At 40.5% G+C, this 21,208-nt stretch overlaps 1 protein-coding gene and 1 non-coding gene across 3 annotated transcripts in view; one reads left to right on the forward strand and one right to left on the reverse strand.

Moving 5' to 3' along the window:
- Positions 1–6,048, forward strand: part of ZC4H2 (zinc finger C4H2-type containing) — a 73,413-nt gene extending 67,365 nt beyond the window's left edge. For both annotated transcript variants that reach the window (XM_068962696.1, XM_068962697.1), the window contains one exon: positions 4,715–6,048. In XM_068962696.1, the coding sequence (XP_068818797.1) occupies positions 4,715–4,828 (114 nt within the window). In that variant the 3' untranslated portion in view covers positions 4,829–6,048. The remainder of the gene's footprint in view (positions 1–4,714) is intronic.
- Positions 6,049–14,521: 8,473 nt separating this feature from the next.
- Positions 14,522–14,593, reverse strand: TRNAS-GGA (transfer RNA serine (anticodon GGA)). Its single transcript has one exon. It is a non-coding gene; the product is annotated as a tRNA-Ser (tRNA).
- Positions 14,594–21,208: the final 6,615 nt, after the last annotated feature.

Consider the following 21,208-nt stretch of genomic DNA (forward strand, 5'->3'; position numbering starts at 1 on the left):
TCTTTTAATTTCATGGCTGCAATCACCATCTGCAGTGATTTGGGAGCCCACAAAAATAAAGTCAGCCACTGTTTCCACTGTTTCCCTATCTATTTGCCATGAAGTGATGGGAAAGGATGCCATGATCTTAGTTTTCTGAATATTGAGCTTTAAGCCAACGTTTTCACTCTCCTCTTTCACTTTCATCAAGAGGCTCTTTAGTTCTTCTTCATTTTCTGCCATAAAGGTGGTGTCATCAGCATAACTGAGGTCATTGATATTTCTTCTGGCAATCTTGATTCCAGCTTGTGCTTCCTCCAGCCCAGCATTTCTCGTGATATACTCTGCATATAAGTTAAATAAGCAGAGTGACAATATACAGCCTCGACTTATACTTTTTCCTATTTGGAACCAGTCTGTTGTTCCATGTCCAGTTCTAACTGTTGCTTCCTGACCTGCATACAGGTTTCTCAAGAGGTTCCATTACTCTAAAAACCACCTCTTAGAGTAATGGAAAGAAAAACAAAACTAAACAAGTGGGACCTGATTAAACTTAAAATCTTTTCACAGGAAAGGGAACTATAAGCAAGGTGAAAAGACAGCCCTCAGAATTGGAGAAAATAATAGCAAATGAAACAACTGACAAAAGATTAATTTCCAAAATATACAAACAGGTCATACAACTGAATGCCAGAAAAACAACCCAATCAAAAAGTGAGAAAAATACCTAAACAGACATTTCTCCAAAGAAGACATACCGATGGCTAACAAACACATGAAAAGATGCTCAACATCGCTCATTATTAGAGAAATGCAAATCGAAACTACAATGAGATATCACCTCACACTGGTCAGAATAGCCATCATCAAAAAGTCTACGAACAATAAATGCTGGAGAGTGTGTGGAGAAAAGGGAATGCTCTTGCACTGTTGGTGGGAATGTAAATTGATACAGGAACTATGGAAGACGGTATGGAGATTCCTTTAAAAACTAGGAATAAAACCACCATATGATCCAGCAATCCCACTCCTAGGCATATGCCCTGATGAGACCAAAACTGAAAAAGACACATCTATAACATTTTTCACTGCAGCATTATTTGCAGTAGCTAGAACATGGAAGCAACCTAGATGTCCATCGATAGATGAATGGATAAATAAGTTGTGGTATATATACACAATACCCAGCCATAACAATGAACACATTTGAGTAAGTTCTGATGAGGTGGATGAACCTAGAACCTATTATACAGAGTGAAGTATGACAGAAAGAGAAAGATAAATTCTGTATTCTAATACATATATACGGAATCTAGAAACAATAGCACTGAAGAATTTATTTTCCGGGCAACAGTGGAGAAACAGACATAGAGAATAGACTTATGGCTTTGGGGAGAGGGGAAGAGAGAGTGAGATGTGTGGAAAGAGTTACCTGGAAACTTACATTACCATATGTAAAATAGATAGGCAACGGGAATTTGCTGTATGGCTCAGGAAAACAAACACGGGCTCTGTATCAATCTAGAGCTGTGGGATGAGGCGGGAGGTGGGAGGGAGGTTCAAAAGGGCGGGGATATATGTGTACTTATGGCTGATTCATGTTGAGGTTTGACAGAAAACAAAATTTTGTAAAGCAATTATCCTTCAATAAAAAAAATAAAATAAAAAATTCTACAGATAGCAAATGCTCAAGAGTGTGTGGAGAAAAGAGAACCCTCCTGAAATATTGGTGGGAATGTACATTGGCACATCCTCTATGTAGAACAGTATGGAAATCCCTTTAAAAACTAAAATTTGTGTTACCATCAGTTCAGTTCAGTTCAGTTCAGTCACTCAGTCGTGTCCAACTCTGCGACCCCATGAATCGCAGCACGCCAGGCCTCCCTGTCCATCACCAACTCCAGAGTTCACTCAGATTCATGTCCATCTAGTCAGTGATGCCATCCAGCCATCTCATCCTCTGTCGTCCCCTTTTCCTCCTGCCCCCAATCCCTCCCAGCATCAAAGTCTTTTCCAATGAGTCAACTCTTCGCACGAGGCGGCCAAAGTACTGGAGTTTCAGCTTTAGCATCATTCCTTCCAAAGAAATCCCAGGGCTGATCTCCTTTAGAATGGACTGGTTGGATCTCCTTGCAGTCCAAGGGACTCTCAAGAGTCTTCTCCAACACCACAGTTCAAAAGCATCAATTCTTTGGCGCTCAGCATTCTTCACAGTCCCACTCTCACATCCATACATGAGTACTGGAAAAACCATAGCCTTGACTAGACGGACCTTAGTTGGCAAAGTAATGTCTCTGCTTTTGAATATACTATCTAGGTTGATCACAACTTTTCTTCCAAGGAGTAAGTGTCCTTTAATTTCATGGCTACAGTCACCATCTGCAGTGATTTTGGAGCCCAAAAACATAAAGTCAGCCACTGTTTCCACTGTTTCCCCATCTATTTTCCATGAAGTGATGGGACCCGATGCCATGACCTTACTTTTCTGAATGTTGAGCTTTAAGCCAACTTTTTCACTCTCCTCTTTAACTTTCATCAAGAGGCCTTTTAGTTCCTCTTCACTTTCTGCCATAAGGGTGGTGTCATCTGCATATCTGAGGTTATTGATATTTCTCCCAGCAATCTTGATTCCAGCTTGTGCTTCTTCCAACCCAGCGTTTCTCATGATGTACTCTGCATAGAAGTTAAGTAAGCAGGGTGACAATATGCAGCCTTGATGTACTCCTTTTCCTATTTGGAGCCAGTCTGTTGTTCCATGTCCAGTTCTAACTGTTGCTTCCTGACCTGCATACAGATTTCTCAAGAGGCAGGTCAGGTGGTCTGGTATTCCCATCTCTTTCAGAATTTTCCACAGTTTATTGTGATCCACACAGTCAAAGGCTTTGGCATAGTCAATAAAGCAGAAATAGATGTTTTTTCTGGAACTCTCTTGCTTTTTCCATAATCCAGTGGTTGTTGGCAATTTGATCTCTGGTTCCTCTGCCTTTTCTAAAACCAGCTTGAACATCAGGAAGTTCACAGTTCACGTACTGCTGAAGCCTGGCTTAGAGAATTTTGAGTATTACTTTACTAGCGTGTGAGATGAGTGCAATTGTGCAGTAGTTTGAGCATTCTTTAGCATTGCCTTTCTTTGGGATTGGAATGAAAACTGACCTTTTCCAGTCTTGTGGCCACTGCTGAGTTTTCCAAATTTGCTGGTATATTATCCTGCAATATGACTCCTGGGCATATACCCAGAGAAAACTCTAATTCGAAAAGATGTATGCACTACAATGTTAATGGCAGCACTACTTACAATAGCTAAGACATGAAAGCAACCTAGATGCCCATCAACAGATGAATAGATAAAGAAGATGTGGTACATGTATACAGTGGAATGCTATCAGCCAGAAGTAATGCTACTTGGACTTCAAGGAGATCAAACCAGTCAATCCTAAAGGAAATCAGTCCTGAATATTCATTAGAAGGACTAATGCTGAAGCTAAAACTCCAATCCTTTGGCCACCTGATACAAAGAACTGACTCGTTGGAAAAGACCTTGATGCTGGGAAAGATTCAAGGCAGGAAGAAAAGGGGGGCAACAGAGGATGAAATGGTTGGATGGTATCACTGACTTGATGGATATGAGTTTGAGCAAGCTCCAGGAGTTGGTGATGGACAGGGAAGCCTGGCATGCTGCAGTCCATGGGGTTGCAGAGAGTTGGATATGACTGAGCAACTGAACTGAACTGAATGCTACTTGCAGCCACATGGATACACCTAGACATTAACATACTAAGTGAAGTCAGACAAAGACAAATACCATGTGATATCACTTATATGTGGAATCTAAAATATGATAACAAATGAACTTACTTTCAAAACAGAAACAGACTCGTAGACATAGAAAACAAAATCATGGTTACCAAAGTGGAAAGGGGATGGGACAGGGATAAATTAAGAGTTTGGGATTAGCAGACACAAACTACTGTATATAAAATAGGTAAACAACAAAGTCCTACTCCATATCCCAGGGAACTATATCCAATATCCTGTAATAAAGCATAATGGAAAATAACATGAAACACACACACATATATATGCATATATACATATATATATATCACTTTGTTGCACACCAAAAATTAACACAACATTACAAATCAACTATACTTCATTAAAAAAAAAAAAAAAGTAGTAAATCGTCAAAAGGAGGAAGGGTCAGCAAACCAGAAACCACAAGCCAAGTGTGACCTGTTTCCTGTTTCTGTAAATAAAATTTTATTGGCCCCCAGACATGCCTGTTTGTTTATGTATTGTCTATATCTTCTTTTATGTGAAACAGAGCTGATGGTTGCAATTAAAATCATATGGCCTGAAAAGGTCTAAAATATTTATTATCTTGGCCTTTACAAAAAAAGTTTACTGATACCTGTACTGGAGAATTAAATAATCTTTGAGTGGGCCTGATAGACCATGCTCCAGTATAATGCTTAATGGGTATACAATTCACATTTTGCCTTATTGCCAAGTTTTGGATATTCTTCCTAAATACCCCTCTTTGAATCTCACTCCCTTATATCCATTACATCCCTTACATCTAGCACAGATCTCCCTACTTGGGTCTCACTCATTGATTTCTGCTCCTTCCTAACAGGAAATCATAACTACTTTTGGAGCCCTGGGAGATCAGAAGGATGAACCATGGCCTGGAAGAATCTGACCACTAACTTTCTTTGTCTGTGTCTCTCACCAGGCCTGCCTGTCATGTCATCAACAAATTCACCGGAATGCACCTATATGCCCTCTGTGCAAAGCCAAGAGTCGGTCCAGGAATCCCAAAAAGCCAAAACGGAAGCAGGATGAATGAAGAGAGGGAGAACACTTAGAGCTCTGCAGCTCATAACCCCTCCCCTTGACCAGAGTGATTGATGTCTCCATGTGAAAGAACCCTTCCCCACTTCTATTTAATGTGATAGAAGCACAACCCCCCTTTCACTTTGCTTTTATTTCTTTCTGCTGTCAGACTTTCTGGTTTAGGAAGAGGTGTTGTTCAGGTGCTAATGACAGTTGTGTCTGAAGATCCCTTCTCTCTCACCCACATTTTAACCCCTGCCCTTGTTAGGAGACAAAGGAAGGGCAAAAATCCCAGATGTGATTCTCTGTCTCTTGCTTCTGAGGCCTAGTGCCTAAGGCCTGAGGGCTGAGTAGTCCCATATCTTTTTTCAGGTGAAGGTTCCAGTGTTTCCCCTCCCTGTACTTTTACTTTAGGCTCTGAAGGGACAACATTCTTTTTCCTGGACTTTCCAGTAGGTTTGGTGCATATATCTCCCCCACTCCCACCCTCATCTCATCCTCAAGGGCCAGAGGCAGCTTGGACAAGCTCTCCTTTTTGTATTAATTTGGGAGGCCTAGCTGTTTTATTAGAGTTTACCACCCCATTACCCCCTACCCTGACAGTTTCCCAGATATACTGAAGTTCTCAGGTACCAGGTTATGTGTCTGAGAACCCTAAAATCTGTGGACTTTTCTCCAATAATAACCCTAGCTTTTGAAAATTAGTAGTAGATGTTCCCCACAGTGAAATCAAGGAGCCAGACCTACTCTGCAAGTCCTGCCTAATTTGTTTCCTAAGTCTGAGGGCTCTGCTATAGGGGCTGTGTTAGGCTGGAGAGACTCCAGGATGACATTCGTGTTACTTTTTGTTCAAAACCTTTTAACTACTCCAATGGTGTATCTTAGAGTTCAGAGTAATGGGTTGTGATTCAAGTGAATGCCAGTCACTACCATGCAGGTAGGTGAGACCTCTACTTCAGTCATCCCTCCCTTTCTTGGGTTGGCTCTCTTCTCTAAGGCAGCCTCAGCTCAGGTCAGATTTTGGTGACTCCCTTTCCAGTGAATTGTGCAGGTGACTTTCCCTCTGAGAAGAAAAGATTCCAGTTTCCCCTAAGCCCTACACCTCTTCCTCTTAAACTTAAGGGATGGGACGGGGACTGACTGAAAAAATGTTGGCTTCAGGTATCAGGCCCTGGCTAGGTAGGGGAGGATATTTTTCCTTCCTTTCTTAATTGTACTTTTAAGTTACCACAGTGTCTATGTGTTCATAATATATAGAAGGTTCCTCTGCTCTTTGAAAGTAAGAGCATTATGTCTGTACAAATTCTTTTAAATAAACATTTGTTCATTGGAATAAATACTCAGTGCTTACTAGTGCCAGGTAATAGAAAAGATGTAATGCCCTTTCCCCTTCTGGGTAGCTCTTCTTCACTCTTCTTTATTCTACCGTATAAATAAGAAAATCAGGAGCATCACTGCATAATAATTTGCCCTATTTTATAATAATTTCCATTTATTCAGTGCCTACTCTGTGTCGGGTCTCTATGTAAGACGCTTTGTATAAACGATTGTATTTGATTTTCAAAACAACATCTCAAGCTAAGTATTCTTATTGCCGTTTTCCAAAAATGTAAACTGAAGCTCAGAGAAGTAACTTGTACAGAGTTAAACAGGCAGCTAGTAAGAGAAATTTCAGGATTTGAACTCAGATTTGTCTGGTTCCATAGTCCATTTTTTCCCCTACTTTTTCTCCATGGTCATTTTATAAAGCTTTTCTCCCTTTTGGGATGGCTTTATCACAGGAGTAGTTGAAATAACTCTGAACTAGAAGTCAGAGACTATGAATTCAATGACTGATGCAGGAGTATAAAGGCCTGGTCCCCTATGGGGATATAATAGGGAACACCTCTGAAAGGCCATCCCAGCTTCAGAGCTCCCCATGGGTGGACTGTGGTTTCCATTAAAACTGAGTTGGTAGCTCAGCTGGTAAAGAATCCACCTGCAATGCGGGAGACCTGGGTTTGATCCCTCAGTTGGGAAGATCCCCTGGAGGAGGGCATGGCAACCCACTCCAGTATTCTTGACAGGAGAATCCCCATGGACAGAGGGGCCTGGTGTGCTACAGTCCATGGGTCACAAAGAGTCAGACATGACTGAGCAACTAAGCACACACACAGCAGTTCAATAGCTCCTTCTGTCAAATCCTGCCTTCTTCTTTTCCCTTTTCTTTTATAAGTGTTGATCCCATGGGCACCCTAGTTAATATTCTGTACATTAAACTGTCCCAGTTCTTTCCAGAAACCCAACAGCTGACAGAAATTTCTCTGGTCAGTGTTGTCATCTGGAAAAATGGAAAAAAATAATAGTACCTATTTCTGGCATTGTTGAGAGCAATGTGAGGCATGGAGTAAGCACTCAATGCCAGGCATATAGCAAGTACTTCTTCCCCTTGCACCTCTGGCATCAGGTAAATTGGATGGCTACACAAAAAATAATATCTTAGATTCCCCTGGTGGTCCAGTTAGTGTCTGCTTGTCAATGCAGGGGACATGAATTCAGTTCCTGGTCCAGAATGATTCCACATGCCGTGGTGCAACTAAGTCCATGTGAAGCCCAGGCACCCTAGAGCCTGTGCTCTGTGACAAGAGAAGCCCCTACAATGAGAAGCCCACAAATCAAAACTAGAGAGTAACCCTGCTTTCCACAATTAGAGAAAGCCCATGTGCAGCAGCAAAGTCCCAGTGCAGCCAAAAATAAATAAATAAAAGTAATGTAAAAGAAAAAAAGGAATACCACTTGTCTTAGCTGACATCACCATCTCAGATTTTGTTCAGCTACAAGGCTGCTTTTGAGGTGGCTTAAACTCACTCTGCAAATGGGGGACACTCACCTGTGTGACTTGAAGTACACCTTAACCTATATTGACCTGTAAAGTATAGGATAAATGGTTATTGCTCTGCATCTTTGGCACATTGGAGGTCAAATCTGTCAATTCAGTTGTAGCACAAATAGTCAGGTCAGCCATTTTCCAGGGAACACTTCTGAATGAGAAGGGAATAATCAAATGTTGAGCACCTATGTCTTCCAGCCACTGGGTGGGGTGCTACTATTTCATTTAGTTTTTCTAGCTCATCTATCTATTGTTGCAAAGCAATCAACCCCAAAACTTAGCAACTTAAAATAGCCATCATCTGTTTGCTTGTGATTCTGCAATTGGAGCAGGACTTGCTGTGAATGGTTTATTTCTATTCCATGTGGTGTTACCTCAGACAGCTTGGCTGGGGCTGAAGGAATGAAGATATATGCCCCCTCATATCTGGTACCTCAGTTGTAGTGGCTAAAACAGCTGTGGGCTGCCTGGGCCTCCCAACTCCCTTTATAGTATTTTATCCTCCTTTCTTTCTTCATTGGGCCTCCCTTTCCAGGTAGAACAGTGAGACATTTTTATTTTTAAATGTGGCATCAGTCTTCCCAGAGGATGAGAACCAAAACTGCAAGGCCTTTTGTTGCATAAAACCAGAAGTCATACAGCAAAACTGCTGCTGTACTCTACTGGTCAAAGCAAGTCACAGAACCAATCCAGATTTAAGGAGTGGGGAAAAGAGACCCTACCTCTTAATAGTAGGAGCTGCATTCATGTCAAAGATGGGAGGAATTGTTGTTCATATTTGCAGATAACTTACCACATCATCCAACAACAAACTTACATTATGTGTGTCCATTTTTACAGATGATAAAACTGAGGCTCAAAAAAAGGGGAAAGTAGTTTCCCAACAAACAACTAGGAAGGGGCAAAGCCAAGAGGCAAACCTAGGTCTCTCTGCCTTTAAAGCCTGTGTTTCTTCTACCTAAAAGCAATTATTTAGGTAGGTCTGAGACCTGGTTAGAGGAGACTAAAGAAAGAACAAAATAGAGTAAGAGACAAAGACGATGTGGGTGAAGGAGAGAGAAGAAGGAAGAGGAACAGAGTAAGAAATTATTTGTTATACTGGTAAAATGCTTTATACTTAAAACACCTTATTCAACATTCTTGTTTAATTCTCATTTTAATAGCCCTGTACTATTAGGAGAGCATGTAGTATTACATTTCATAGATGAGACCCAGAAAGGGGAGCTGGCTCACCTGATGTCACTTAGCAAGTTAACAGCAAAGCCACAACTAGAACCCAAGCCTTCCAATCTGGAAATAACCTGATTTGGGGCCCTCTTTACATGTTTGACATAATGAGGATGAATTTGTACATACTTTTTGCCAGATGGGTTGCTTTTACACTGAGGATAGGTGCTCACTCCACAGGGAAAGGACAGGCAATTTTAGCAATTCTTCTCTTAAAACTTTATTTCACTGTTAATATTATGCCCTCAGCTTTCCCATAGCAATTATCAGCATCTTTGCAATGATCAACATCTCTGAGGGTGAACTCTGGAAAATTTGTTAACTCAAGGCCAGGTGCCCTTAGGTTAGGTACTTAACCTCTCTGGGCCTCCAATATCTCATGTAATAGTCCTCCTCATGGCATTGTTGTGAAGATCAAATGAGCTATTAATATGCATAAAGTGCTTAGGACAGAACTTGAGAAGCACTCAGTAAATGATGAGGAAGAAAATTATAATGATTATGACGGGCTTGCTGAGAGGCCAAAGATGGCAATGAGGAGGAGGAGGAAGATGGGGAGGAGGAAGAGGAAAGGAAAGAAGAGAAGGGGAAGGGAAGAGGAGGAGAAGGGAGGGAGAGAAAGGGAAGAGGAGACAAGGCACAGTAGGGAAGGGATTACCCCCATGTAGGGTTTCCCACAGAGATGGGAATGGCAACCCACTCCAGTGTTCTTGCCTGGAGAATCCCAGGGACAGGAGAGCCTGGTGGGCTGTCGTCTCTGGGGTCGCACAGAGTCGGACACGACTGAAGCAACTTAGCAGCAGCAGAATTTACCACAGAGGGAAAGCTGATAGCTAAGAGTCATGGTTCCTTTCTTGGAGCTTGATGAGATTCCAAGGTTCTGTTGCCACTTGCCACAGTCTATTTTATGGTTGTAAAAAGGCAGAGGTCCCTCATGGGAACTAGGCAGAAGCCCCACTTTTCACCACATTCTTTGCTGCTATCACTGAGAGGGAAGACCATCCCTAAACAAAAATTCCCCATAAGTAGTCTAGGCTCACATACACTTCAGTGATTTCTGTACTTTGCAGTGGTACAGGCAAATGACACTGACCCAGGAGCCAGTTGTTCCTGAGTTCAAATCCCCAATCTTTTATTTATTAGCAGTGCATTCTTGAACAAATTTTCCAACCTCCAGTTTCTTCATCTGTAAACCGGAGACAAAACCTACTGTATGAGGTTGCAGAGAGAGGCAAGGGTCACCATTTACAGTATGTCCATAATTTACTGGTCACTGTGGGAGGCAGCATAGTCTAGTGGCTAACAGGATGGACACCAAAGTCAGAGAGTCTGAATTCAGCCCTTAGCAAAGCCATTTGCTGACTGCGTGACTTTCAGTGAGCTCATTAACTTCTGAAAATTTCATAATTACAATGGAGGTAGTAATAGAATTTTCCTTATTGGATTGTTCCTAGGATTAGATAAAACAGTGCTTATGAGTTGTACATAAAAAGCATTATCTGAGTGTTTCACAAAGTAAACAAATCAAATCTTCCTACCAACACTGTCATCAGCTTAGAGATGAAAAACTTTAAGCTGGTAGAAGTCAAGTGCCTTCAAATTTGGGTCTGTCTGACTCCACTACACCATAAAAATGCTTGGAAGAGTGAACTAATCTCTACAATTCATTCTGAAATGCATTGAAACTTAGCAACCCCACGTAAAAGGAGCAGTGGCTGCATGGGCGCAGGAAGGCCTAGAGGAGCTACTCCACGTTCAAGGTCAGAAGGGGCGGCAGTAAGGAGATACCATTCCTCCAAGGTAAGGAGCAGTGGCTGTGCTTTGCTGGAGCAGCCGCGAAGAGATACCCCAAGTCCAAGGTAAGAGAAATCCAAGTAAGATGGTAGGTGTGGCAAGAGGGCATCAGAGGGCAGATACACTGAAACCATAATCACAGAAAACTAGTCAATTTAATCACACTAGGACCACGGCCTTGTCTAACTCAGTGAAACTAAGCCATGCCCTGTGGGGCCACCCAAGATGGGAGGATCATGGTGGAAAAGTCTGACAGAATGTGGTCCACTGGAGAAGGGAATGGCAAACCACTTCAGTATTCTTGCCTTGAGAACCCCATGAACAGTATGAAAAGGCAAAATGATAGGATACTGAAAGAGGAACTCCCCAGGTCAGTAGGTGCCCAATATGCTACTGGAGATCAGTGGAGAAATAACTCCAGAAAGAATGAAGGGATGGATTCAAAGCAAAAACAATACCCAGTTGTGGATGTGACTGGTGATAGAAGCAAGGTCCGATGCTGTAAACAGCAATATTGCATAAGAACCTGGAATGTCAGGTCCATGACTCAAGGCAAATTGGAAGTGGTCAAACAGGAGATGGCAAGAGTGAACGTTGACATTCTAGGACTCAGTGAACTAAAATGGACTGGAATGGGTGAATTTAACTCAGATGGCCATTATATCTACTACTGCAGGCAGGAATCCCTTAGAAGATATGGAGTAGCCATCATGGTCAACAAAAGAGTCCGAAATGCAGTACTTGGATGCAATCTCAAAAACAACGGAATGATCTCTGTTCGTTTCCAAGGCAAACCATTCAATAACAGAAATCCAAGCCTATGCCCCAACCAGTAAGGCTGAAGAAGCTGAAGTTGAACAGTTCTATGAAGACCTAAAAAACCTTTAGAACTAACACCAAAAAAAGATGTCCTTTTCATTATGGCGGACTGGAATGCAAAAGTAGGAAGTTAAAAAACACCTGGAGTAACAGGCAAATTTGGCCTTGGAATACGGAATGAATCAGGGCAAAGCCTAATACAGTTTTGCCAAGAGAAGGCACTGGTCATAGCTAACACCCTCTTCCAACAACACAAGAGAAGACTCTACATCACCAGATGGTTAACACTGAAATCAGATTGATTATAATCTTTGCAGTGAAAGATGGAGAAGCTCTATACAGTCAGCAAAAACAAGACCGGGAGCTGACTGTGGCTCAGATTATGAGCTCCTTATTGCCAAATTCAGATTTAAAGTGAAGCAAGTAGGGAAAACCACTAGACCATTCAGGTATGACCTAAATCAAATCCCTTATGATTATACAGTGGAAGTGAAAAACAGATTTAAGGGACTAGATCTGATAGATAGTGTGCCTGATGAACTATGGACGGAGCTTTGTGACATTGTACAGGAGACAGGGATCAAGACCATCGCCATGGAACTTAAATCCAAAAAAGCAAAATGGCTGTCTGGGGAGGCCTTACAAATAGCTGTGAAAAGAAGAGAAGCAAAAAGCAAAGGAGAAAAGGAAAGATATAAGCATCTGAATGCAGACTTCCAAAGAATAGCAAGAAGAGATAAGAAAGCCTTTCTCAGTGATCAATGCAAAGAAATAGAGGAAAACAATAGAATGGGAAAGACTAGAGGTCTCTTCAAGAAAATTAGAGATACCAAGGGAACATTTCATGCAAAGATGGGCTCAATAAAGGACAGAAATTATATGGACCTAACAGAAGCAGAAGATATTAAGAAGAGGTGGCAGGAATACACAGAAAAACTATACAAAAAAAGATCTTCAAGACCATGATAATCACAATGGTGTGATCACTCATCTAGAGTCAGACATCCTGGAATGTGAAGTTAAGTGTGCCTTAGAAAGCATCATTACGAACAAAGCTAGTGGAGGTGATGGAATTCCAGTTGAGTTATTGGAAATCCTAGAAGATGATGCTGTGAAAGTGCTGCACTCAATGTGCCAGCAAGTTTGGAAAACTCAGCAGTGGCCACAGGACTGGAAAAGGTCAGTTTTTATTCCAATCCCAAAGGCAATGCCAAAGAATGCTCAAACTACCGCACAGTTGCACTCATCTCACACGCTAGTAAAGTAATGCAAAAAAATTCTCCAAGCCAGGCTTCAGCAGTATGTAAACCATGAACTTCCAGATGTTCAAGCTGGTTTTAGAAAGGGCAAAGGAACCAGAGATCAAATTGCCAACATCCACTGGATCATGGAAAAAGCAACAGAGTTCCAGAAAAAAAAAAAAAAAAAACATCTATTTCTGCTTTATTGACTATGCCAAAGCCTTTGACTGTGTGGATCACAATAAACTGTGGAAAATTCTGAAAGAGATGGGAATACCAGACCATCTGACCTGCCTCTTGAGAAACCTATATGCAGGTCACGAAGCAACAGTTAGAACTGGACATGGAACAACAGATTGATTCCAAATAGGAAAAGGGGTACATCAAGGCTGTATATTGTCACCCTGCTTACTTAACTTCTATGCGTAGTACATCCTGAGAAACGCTGGACTGGAAGAAGCACAAGCTGGAATCAAGATCGCCAGGAGAAATATCAATAACCTCAGATATGCAGATGACACCACCCTTATGGCAGAAAGTGAAGAAGAACTAAAGAGCCTCTTGGTGAAAGTGAAAGAAGAGAGTGAAAAAGTTGGCTTAAAGCTCAACATTCAGGAAACGAAGATCATGGCATCTGGTCCCATCACTTAATGGGAAATAGATGGGGAAACAGTGGAAACAGTATCAACCTTTATTTTGGGGGGCTCCAAAATCACTGCAGATGGTGACTACAGCCATGAAATTAAAAGACGCTTACTCCTTGGAAGGAAATTTATGACCAACCTAGATAGCATATTCAAAAGCAGAGGCATTACTTTGTCAACAAAGGTCCGTCTAGTCAAGGCTACGGTTTTTCCAGTGGTCATGTATGGATGTGAGAGTTGGACTGTGAAGAAAGCTGAGCACCAAAGAATTGATGCTTTTGAACTGTGGTGTTGGAGAAGACTCTTGAGAGTCCCTTGGACTGCAAGGAGATCCAACCAGTCCATTCTAAAGGAGATCAGCCCTGGGATTTCTTTGGAAGGAATGATGCTAAAGCTGAAACTCCAGTACTTTGCCCACCTCATGTGAAGAGGTAACTCATTGGAAAGTACTCTGATGCTTGGAGGGATTGGGGGCAGGAGGAGAAGGGGACAACAGAGGATGAGATGGCTGGATGGCATCACCAACTCGATGGACGTAAGTAAGTTTGAGTGAACTCCAGGAGTTGGTGATGGACAGGGAGGCCTGGTGTGCTGCGATTCATGGGGTCGCAAAGTGTCGGACACGACTGAGTGACTGAACTGAACTGAGGCATTGAAATATGTGCTGCACATAATGCTCACATTTAACCTTCACAGAAGTCCTAAAATATATGTGTTATTATTATCCCTACATTTAAAAACCTGAGGCACCGAGTGGTTAGATTTCTTACCCAAGGTAAGTTGCAAAGCTGGGACTCAAACCTAAGAAATCAAACACAAAAACTCAAGTGAATAACTAGTCTCCCAATAAAATCCACCATCTGGTTTTCAATGTATGATCTCCTGGACATAATCATCATGAACTGACTGACATGAGTGTCCTCCTAAAGCATTGTCCTCTCCCTTCTCCATCTCTGCATTTCTAGCCTATGAACCACAAGTGAAAGTGAAGTTGCTCAGTCGTGTCCGACTCTTTGCGACCCCATGGACTGTAGCCTACCAGGCTCCTCCCTCCATGGGATTCTCCAGGCAAGAGTACTGCAGTGGGTTTCCATTTCCTTCTCCAGGGGATCTTCCCAACCCAGGGATCGAACCCAGGTCTCCTGCATTCCAGGCAGATGCTTTAACCTCTGAGCCACCAGGGAAGCCCCACCTGGGAGTAATCAGAGGATAGCGAGAGAGTTCTTAATCTATTATACTTCTTGCTGACAGTAAGCTTAGATTCATCATTGCTGAATAATTGTCTTGCTGTTCTACATTCTCCCCTAATGGTGGCATTTACTCCTGCTACTACCCCAACCCTCAGCACATCACCAGCAGCTCTCAGCCACCTGCATGAGCAACATGGCTTCAAAAATGTCTATGGGACCCACTGGAGTTTACAGAGGAATAATGTGAAGCCAATATTCATCCCTGAGCACAAGAGAAGACAATCTCCATACAGAGGTCATCTTTATACTCTTTCACTTACAAAATTCTGAAAACAGTTAGTAAAAAAACTAAGCCCATGACATTTTGTTTCCAGTTGCCAACATCTATGAAGATTCACTTCTCTGTTACTGACATGCTCCACCTGGCCTGCCTGGACCACATTTCCCATCTTCCTGCCCTGTGTCCAGCCCCAGCTAGTTGAGATGGAGAGCTGGAGAGAAGAATGGAGGCAGTCTGAACTTCCACTAGCACCATAGTCAATCCCAATTTCTGCTGCAGTAAAAGGTTAGGGGCTAGATGAAAAAGTTGTAAAAAAGCACCTTCCATCTAAGGAATACCCATTAACCCATTAGATTCCTTCAGCAATAAAGTCCAGGGCCAACCCTTATCAGAGAATAGCATGTATGTGTTGGAGATAGGGATATTCCATCTTTGCTCTGGCCACTTAAGTCAACTAGAGAAATGCTCAAAGTAGGCACCCCGTGCCTCAGAAATGCCTCAAGGCTGTTTATGACAAGCTCCTGAGGCACCCCCTTGCTTGTTTCTGATATATATTTGCTCCAGTTTCCTCCTTTTGCAATAAACACTCTCTCTTTTTTTAAGGTTACAAGTTCAGCTGTCCCGTATTTATCTTATTTATTTATTTTATTACATTTATTTTAATTGGAGGCTAATTACTTTACAATATTGTAGTGGGTTTTGCCATACATTGACATGAATCAGCCATGTGTGTACATGTGTTCCCCATCCTGAACCCACCTCCCACTTCCATCCACATCCCATCCCTCAGGGTCATCCCAGTTCACCAGCCCTGAGCACCCTGTCTCATGCATCAAACCTGGACTGGTGATCTGATTGACATATGATAATATACATGTTTCAATGCTATTCTCTCAAATCATCCCACCCTCGCCTTCTTCCACAGAGTCTAAAAGACTGTTCTATACATCTGTGTTTCTTTTGTTGTCTTGCATATAGGGTCATCACTACCATCTTTTTAAATTCCATATATATGTGTTAGTATACTGTATTGGTGTTTTTCATTCTGACTTGCTTCACTCTGTATAATAGGCTCCACTTTCATCCACCTCATTAGAAGAGATTCAAATACATTATTTTTAATAGCTAAATAATATTCCATTGTGTATATGTACCAGAGCTTTCTTATCCATTCGTCTGCTGATGGACATCTAGGTTGCTTCCATGTCCTGATTATTATAAACCACGCTGCGATGAACATTGGGGTACACGTGTCTCTTTCAATTCTAGTTTCCTCAGTGTGTATGCCCAGGAGTGGGATTGCTGGGTCATAAGGCAGTTCTATTTCCAGTTTTTTAAGGAATCTCCAAACTGTTCTCCACAGTGGCTGAACAAGTTTGCATTCCCACCAACAGTGTAAGATGGCTCCCTTTTCTCCACATCCTCTCCAGCATTTATTGTTTGCAGACATTTGGATAGCAGTCATTCTGAGTGGCATGAGATGATACCTCATTGAGGTTTTGATTTGCATTTCTATAATAATGAGTGATGTTGAGCATCTTTTCATGTGTTTGTTAGCCATCTGTATATCTTCTTTGGAGAAATGTCTATTTAGTTCTTTGGCCCATTTTTTGACTGGGTCATTTATTTTTCTGGAATTGAGCTGCAGGAGTTGCTTGTATATTTTTGAGATTAATTATTTTTCAGTTGCTTCATTTGCTATTATTTCCTCCCATTCTGAAGGCTGTATTTTCACATTGCTTAGAGTTTCCTTCATCGTGCAAAAGCTTTTAAGTTTAATTAGGTCCCATTTGTTTATTTTTGTTTTTATTTCCATTACTCTGTAAGGTGGGTCATAGAGGGCCCTGCTGTGGTTTATGTCAGAGAGTGTTTTGCCTATGTTTTCCTCTAGGAGTTTTATAGTTTGTAGACGTATGTTTAGATCTTTAATCCATTTTGAGTTTATTTTTGTGTGTGGTGTTAGAAAGTGTTCTAGTTTCATTCTTTTACAAGCAGTTGACCACTTTTCCCAACACCACTTGTTAAAGAGATTGCCTTTTTTCCACTGTATATTCTTGCATCTTTTGTCAAAGATAAGGTGTCCATAGGTGTATGGATTTATCTATGAGCTTTCTATTTTGTTCCATTGATCTATACTTCTGTCTTTGTGCCAGTACCATACTGTCTTGAGGACTGTAGCTTTGTAATATAGCCTGAAGTCAGGCAGCTTGATGCCTCCAGGCCCATTCTTCTTTCTCAAGACTGCTTTGGCTATTCAAGGTTTTTTGTATTTCCATACACATTTTGAAATTATTTGTTCTAGTTCTCTGAAAAATACCGTTGGTAGATTGCTAGGGATTGCATTGAATCTATACATTGCTTTAGGTAGTATACTCATTTTCACTATATTTATCATTCCAGTCCATGAACATGGTATATTTCTCCATCTATTTGTGTCCTCTTTGATTTCTTTCATCAGTGTTTTATAGTTTTCTATATATAAGTCTTTTGTTTCTTTAGGTAGATATATTCCTAAGTATTTTATTCTTTTCTTTGCAAAGGTGAATGGGATTGTTTCCTTAATTTCTCTTTCTGTTTTCTCATTGTTAGCATATAGGAATGCAAGGGATTTATGTGTGTTAATTTTATATCCTGAAACTTTATTGTATTCATTGAGTAGCTCTAATAATTTTCTGGTGGAGTCTGTAGGGTTTTCTATGTAGAGGATCATGTCCTCTGCAAACAGTGAGAGTTTTACTTCTTTTCCAATCTGGATTCCTTTTATTCCTTTTTATTCTCTGGCTGCTGTGGCTAAAACTTGCAAAACTATGTTGTATAGTAGTGCTGAGCATGGACACCCTTGCCTTGTTCCTGACTTCAGGGGAAATGCTTTCAGTTTTTTACCATTGAGGATAATGTTTGCTGTGGGTTTGTCATATGTAGATTTTATTATGTTGAAGTATGTTCCTTCAATTCCTGCTTTCTGGAGAGTTTTTATCATATATAGATGTTGAATTTTGTTAAAGGCTTTGTCTGCATCTATTGAGATAATCATATTCTTTTTATCTTTCAATTTGTTAATGGGGTTATTATATTGATTGAATTGAGGATAGTGAAGAATCCTTGCATCCCCGGGATAAGGCCCACTTGGTCATGACGTATGATCCTTTTCATATGTTGTTGGATTCTGTTTGCTAGGATTTTGTAAGGATTTCTATATCTATGTTCATCAGTGATATTGGCCTGTAGTTTTCTTTTTTTGTGGCATCTTTGTCTGACTTTAGTATTAGGGTTATCATGGCCTTATAGAATGAGTTTGGCAGTTTACATGCCTCTGCAATTTTCTGGAAGACTCTGAGTAGGATAGGTGTTAGCTCTTCTCTAAATTTTTGGTAGAATTCAGCTGTGAAGCTGGCTGGTCCTGGGCTTTTGTTTGTTGGAAGATTTCTGATTACAGCTTTGATTTCTGTGCTTGTGATGGGTCTGTTAAAATTTTATACTTCTTCCTGGTTCAGTTTTGAAAAGTTATACTTTTCTAAGAATTTGTCCATTTCTTCCAAGTTGTCCATTTTATTGGCATATAGTTGCTGATAGTAGTCCGTTATGATCCTTTGTATTTCCGTGTTGTCTGTTGTGATTTATCCATTTTCATTTCAATTTTGTTGATTTCATTCTTGTCCCTTCCTTTCTGGATGAGTCTTGCTAATGGTTTGTCAATTTTATTTATCTTCTCAAAGAACCAGCTTTTAGCTTTGTTGATTTTTGCTATGGTCTCTTTTGTTTCTTTTGCATTTATTTCTGCCCTAATTTTTTTATGATTTATTTCCTTCTACTAACCTTGGGGTTCTTCATTTCTTGCTTTTCTAGTTTCTTTAAGTGGAGAGGTAGGTTATTTATTTGACTTTCTTCGTGTTTCTTGAGGTAAGCTGTATTGGTATGAACCTTCCACTTAGCACTACTCCATAGCTTTTGGGTTGTTGTGTTTTCATTTTCTTTAGTTTCTATGCATATTTTGATTTCTTTTTTTATTTCTTCTGTGATTTGGTGGTTATTCAGAAGAGTGTTGTTTAGCCTCCATATGTTGGAATTTTTAATATTTTTTTTCCTGTAATTGACGTCTAATCTTACTGCAGTGTGATCAAAAAAGAAGCTTGGAATGATTTCATTTATTTTTACTTTACCAAGACTAGATTTATGGCCTAGGATGTGATCTATCCTGGAGAAGTTTCCGTGTGCACTTGAGAAAAAGGTGAAATTCATTGTTTGGGGTTGAAATGTCCTATATATATCAATGAGGTCTAACTGGTCCATTGTATCATTTAAAGTTTGTGTTTCCTTCTTAGTTTTCTGTTTAGTTGATCTATCCATAGGTGTGAGTGGGGTATTAAAGTCTTCCACTCTTATTTTGTTATTGTTAATTTCCCCTTTCATACTTGTTAGCATTTGCTTTACATATTGTGGTGCTTCTATGTTGGGTGCATATATATTTGTAATTTTTATATCTTCTTCCTGGATTGATCCTTTGATCATTATGTAGTGTCCTTCTTTGTCTCTTTTCACAGTCTTTATTTCAAAGTCTATTTTATTCGATATGATATGAGTATTGCTACTCCTGCTTTCTTTTGGTCTCCATTTGTGTGAAATATCTTTTTTCAGCCCTTCACTTTCAGTCTGTATGTGTCCCTTGTTTTGAGGTGGGTCTCTTGTAGAAAGCATATATAGGAGTCTTGTTTTTGTATCCATTCAGCCAGTCTGTGTCTTTTGGTTGGGGCATTCTACCCATTTACATTTAAGGTAATTATTTGTAAGTATGATCCCGTTGCCATTTACTTTGTTGTTTTGGGTTCAAGTTTATACACCTTTTCTGTGTTTCCTGTCTGGAGAAGACCTTTTAGCATTTGTTGAAGAGCTGGTTTGATGGTGCTAAATTCTCTCAGCTTTTGCTTTGTAAAGCTTTTGATTTCTACTTCATATTTGAATGAGATCCTTGCTGGGTACAGTAATCAGGGCTGTAGGTTTTTCCCTTTCATCACTTTAAGTATGTCCTGCCATTCCCTTCTAGCCTGAAGAATTTCTATTGAAAGATCAGCTGTTATCCTTTTGGGAATCTCCTGATGTGTTATTTGTTGTTTTTCCCTTGCTGCTTTTAACATTTGTTCTTTGTGTTTGATCTTTGTTAATATGATTAATTTGTGTCTTGGGGTGTTTCATCTTGGGTATTTCCTGTTTGGGACTCTCTAGTTTTCCGGGACTTGGGTGACTATTTCCTTCCCCATTTTAGGGAAGTTTTCAACTATTTTCTCTTCAAGTATTTTCTCATGCCCTTTCTTTTTATCTTCTCCTTCTGGGACTCCTATGATTCTAATGTTGGGACGTTTGCCATTGTTCCAGAGGTCTCTGAGGTTGTTCATTTCTTTTAATTCTTTTCTTTTTTCCTCTCTACTTCTTTTAATTCCACCATTCTATTTTCTACCTCACTTATCCTATCTTCTCCCTCTGTTATTTTACTGTTCATTCCCTCTAGAGTGTTTTTTTTAATATCTCAGTTATTGCATTATTCATTATTAACTGATTCTTTTTTACTTCTTCTTGGTCCTTGTTAAACATTTCTTTCATCTTCTCAGTCCTTGTCTCCAGGCTATTAATCTGTAACTCCAATTTGTTTTCAAGATTTTGGATCATTTTTACTATCATTATTCTGAATTCTTTTTCAGGTAGACTCCCTATCTCCTCCTCTTTTGTTTGGTTTGGCGGGCATTTATCCTGTTCCTTTACCTGCTGAATATTCCTCTTCCTTTTCATCTTGTTTAGATTGCTGTGTTTAGGGTGGCCTTTTTGTATTCTGGCAGTTTGTGGTTCCTGTTTTTTGTGGAGGTTCCTCCCTGTGGGTGGTGTTGGACGAGTTGTTTGTCAGTGTTTCCTGATTAGGGAAGCCTGTGTTGGTGTTCTGGTGGTTGGAGCTGGATTTCTTCTCTCTGGAGTGCAATGAAGTGTCCAGTAGTGAGTTTTGAGATGTCTATGGGTTTGATGTGACTTTGGGCAGCCTGTATATTAAAGCTCAGGGCTATATTGCTGTGTTGCAGGAGAATATGCATGGTATGTCTTGCTCTGGAACTTGTTGTATCTTGGGTGGAGCTTGGTTTCAGGATAGGTATGGAGACTTTTGGATGAACTCTTATCAATTAATGTTTCCTGGAGTCAGGAGTTCTCTGGTGTTTTCAGGTTTTGGACTTAAACCTCCTGCCTCTGGTTTTCAGTCTTTTTCTTACAGAGCCTCAAGACTTCTCCATCCACACAGCACCAATGATAAAACATCTAGGTTAATGGAGAAAAGACTCTCCACAATGAGG

This window comes from Capricornis sumatraensis, chromosome X, assembly GCF_032405125.1.
Source record: "Capricornis sumatraensis isolate serow.1 chromosome X, serow.2, whole genome shotgun sequence".
Classification (NCBI taxonomy): domain Eukaryota; kingdom Metazoa; phylum Chordata; class Mammalia; order Artiodactyla; family Bovidae; genus Capricornis; species Capricornis sumatraensis.